Source organism: Azolla caroliniana, unplaced genomic scaffold (genome assembly GCF_043228905.1).
Source record: "Azolla caroliniana isolate FFs.n. ecotype wild unplaced genomic scaffold, voAzoCaro1.0.p SCAF_11, whole genome shotgun sequence".
NCBI classification, from domain to species: domain Eukaryota; kingdom Viridiplantae; phylum Streptophyta; class Polypodiopsida; order Salviniales; family Salviniaceae; genus Azolla; species Azolla caroliniana.
In genome coordinates, this window is record NW_028230446.1 from 6,378,432 (window position 1) to 6,381,979 (window position 3,548).

The 3,548-nt window shown below is 41.0% G+C and overlaps 1 protein-coding gene across 2 annotated transcripts; it reads right to left on the reverse strand.

Annotated features, from left to right (window-relative positions):
• Nucleotides 1-345: 345 nt before the first annotated feature.
• On the reverse strand, nt 346-3,255 carry LOC147857658 (phosphomethylpyrimidine synthase, chloroplastic-like). Of its 2 annotated transcripts, none has more exons than XM_087327785.1 (4): nt 2,916-3,255; nt 2,624-2,751; nt 958-2,486; nt 346-844 (listed from the first exon to the last, which is right to left on the reverse strand). In XM_087327785.1, exons 1-3 carry the CDS (start codon nt 3,224-3,226, stop codon nt 961-963), a joined length of 1,965 nt encoding a protein of 654 aa, XP_087183911.1. In that variant the 5' UTR covers nt 3,227-3,255; the 3' UTR covers nt 346-844; nt 958-960. The 2 variants fall into 2 exon arrangements, with proteins under 2 accessions (XP_087183911.1, XP_087183913.1); XM_087327787.1 differs by having other exon boundaries at nt 946-2,486.
• Nucleotides 3,256-3,548: the final 293 nt, after the last annotated feature.

Below are 3,548 nucleotides of genomic sequence, written 5' to 3' on the forward strand. Positions count from 1 at the left end.
AAATTTTGAACACTCGAAGAGGGACGCTTATTGATAGAGCAAAGGCGATATTCCCTATGTGAACTTTGTGAAGTGTTACAAAGGATCAAAACAATTTACATATTCACTTATTATGAATTTGCCCATCAACAACGTACATTGAAAAAAAAATAGACAATACATAGATGCATTCTTTTATTTTAAGAGCCCTGATCATCAATTTGAATCTCTTGATGCATATAGAGACTGCAAGCAAAGAAACAAAACTACAAAACAATAGAGAAAAGATGGTTGTGCGAGTGATCAGATCAAACCAGCAAACGATACATAAGTGAAGTGTGAAACAAGGAAAAAGCATTATGTATATGTATGTATAAATATATGTTTATTATATAGTGGTGTCAAGACCATGGTGTTAGATCTTACCAAAGAAAGGGAAGTTCTCCAAATGTATTTAACCTCTCGAGAGCAAGGATCAAACCAACCTGGACAGACAATTAAAAGCATGGCACACTCCCTACGCAGGAATTATCCTGTTCAGGTGCAAAGGGACTCTCTCAGCATTGCTCTTTCTACAGTATAACTGCAGATAGAACAAGCACCCCTGGTGCCCGATAATCAGAAACGGGTTTTCTTTCATCTATTTTGGCAAACTCTTCGAAAATGAAAATAGATATATACGGATTGTTCACACAAAACGAAGGGGGAAAAAAAAGATAGTTATATCTAATCTTAATTCATGAAGTAAGTAGCTAGCCTCCAGAGATTGTTAATGACATCAAACACTTGTCATGACCATCGGGCAAGAACAGGGGATGTCTGCATTTTTGCTTGATGTTATGGATGCAGACGCCTTTTTAACACCCTATAAAAGAGAAATCAGATTGTTTAGAGAAGATTTAGAATTCCTTAAAACAGAAATCAATTTGTTCAGAGAGAAAAAGGTTCTGTGAAAGAAGTATGCACCAGGTAATCTACATTTTAATTGAGCCCTGCTGGAGTTGATGCTCTGCTCTTGATGTAGCTCTCCGGCAAGTATATTTCACCTCCCACTTCACCCCATTGTTCACCACTAATGGTCTTCCTTGCAGAGAGAAATTCTGCGCTCATCTCATCCATACCCTGCTTGATCGCTTCATCTGCATCTCCGTAGCCATGTTCGGCAGCATACTTGCGAACATCTTCGGTTATCTTCATAGAACAAAACTTGGGTCCACACATGGAGCAGAAATGAGCTACTTTCGCACCTTCGGCAGGTAAGGTCTCATCATGGAATGCACAAGCAGTCACTGGATCTAAGGAAAGAGCGAATTGATCGCGCCAACGGAATTCAAACCGAGCCTTGCTTAAGGCATCATCCCATTTTCTCGCAAGTGGGTGTTCCTTAGCTAGGTCCGCAGCATGCGCAGCTATCTTATATGCAATGACTCCAGCCTTTACATCATCTCTATTAGGCAACCCGAGGTGCTCCTTGGGAGTAACATAGCAAAGCAATGCAGTACCAAGAGCTCCGATATTGGCCGCACCGATTGCAGATGTTATGTGATCATAACCAGGCGCAATATCCGTTGTCAACGGTCCAAGGGTATAGAATGGAGCTTCACTGCACCAATCCAATTGTTTCTCCATATTCTCTGGAATTTTATGCAAAGGGATGTGGCCAGGTCCTTCATTCATTACTTGCACATCTTTCTCCCATGCCCGCCGAGTTAACTCTCCTTGAGTTGCGAGCTCTGAAAATTGTGCCTGATCATTGGCATCATATATTGATCCTGGCCTTAACCCATCACCAATGGAGAGCGAGATATCATACTTATTGCAAATGTCGAGAATATCATCCCAATGTTCGTATGCAAAGTTCTCTTTGTGATATGTAAGACACCATTTCGCATGAATGGAACCACCGCGAGACACAATCCCAGTCATCCGTTTGGCAGTTAGAGGAATGTAACGCAGCAAGACACCAGCATGGATAGTGAAGTAGTCCACCCCCTGCTCCGCTTGTTCGATGAGTGTTTCTCTGAAGACTTCCCATGTGAGATTTTCAGCGATCCCATCGACTTTCTCAAGAGCTTGGTAGATGGGAACAGTGCCAACCGGAACTGGAGAATTGCGCAGTATCCACTCCCTTGTCTCGTGGATGTGACGCCCAGTCGATAAATCCATCGCTGTGTCCGCACCCCACATTGTAGCCCACTGGAGCTTCTGAACTTCCTCTTCGATCGAACTGGAAACCACAGAGTTACCGATATTGGCATTCACTTTGACCAAAAATTTCCGACCAACGATCATTGGCTCCAATTCGAGATGTTTCTTATTGGATGGAATAATGGCTCTTCCGCGTGCTACCTCTGACCGCACAAACTCGGGATCCATATTTTCACGCACAGCACAATACAGCATCTCTTCAGTGACAATGCCTTGCTTTGCATAATACATCTGTGTGAATCTCTCATCACCCCTAGCCTCCCTACGCTCAATCCACTCCTTACGAAATTTAGGAAGCCCTATATAACACAGAAAACACATTACATAAAAACATGATACTTCAGATGGCTTGAATATCCATCAAAACATTATAAATAAACAGACTCGAGAAACTATTAACAATCTTTTATCGAATCCAAGTTACTTCTCTTCGAACCTGTGTGAGGGCTCACATTCTGTGGTCCACTTGTATCATAAGCATCAAATGGGGGTTCACCACCGGACAAATGGACTCTTCTAAATGGGACTTGGAGGACAGTTCCAGTAGGTTCATGGATAGCTTCACTATGTAAAGGACAAAAAAAAGAAGGTGATAAGGATTATGTACAAATACTCTTTTGTATATAGTTCGTAATGGACAGATATGTTAACATGAAAATCATGGTTTGGTAAAGGTTATGCATAATGCATGATCATACATAAATTAACATTTATGGTTGAGAAGTTACCGATATTCTTTCGTGCTATTAGGAAAGCATTCCTCAAACGATGGAATTGGTAGAAATTCGGGAGCAGAAGGATCTTTGGTTGTGGTATGGTTGCGTGAAATCTTCTCCAGTGGCACTTCCGTTCCTAATTCTGCCTTTATCTTACTTTCACCTGCATCAGAGCTACTAAACAACTGCACAGCATTTCTCCTGGGAAATTTCGGAACGAAAAATGATCGTTTGATATAATCAGTTGTTCTAGGGTTGTTAATGCCTGAATTAACATCATGTCTCAAAGACGCGAGAGCGGATGCAGCATTAAGCGTAGCCATCACAGAATCACGGAAGTCCGATCCTAACGCTGTGAACAAGAAAGAAATCAGTTAAAACAGAGACAGAAACCAGTTAGTTGAACAGAATAACAGTCAACAGACAATTGGGACTATATCTTGAAGGAAATACCATGACAATAAAGCATACATGATATGATTCATTGTAAGTAGAATAGATTGATCTATCCTTGTGTGCTACAGGAATGATTAGGTAACAGGGAATTCAAGAACTTTCCCTGATTTTCCTCTGCGGATTGTTTTATCTTAAGAAAACTACATAAATAAATGTTTTTTAATGGTAACTTGAAACGATTAACAAGCA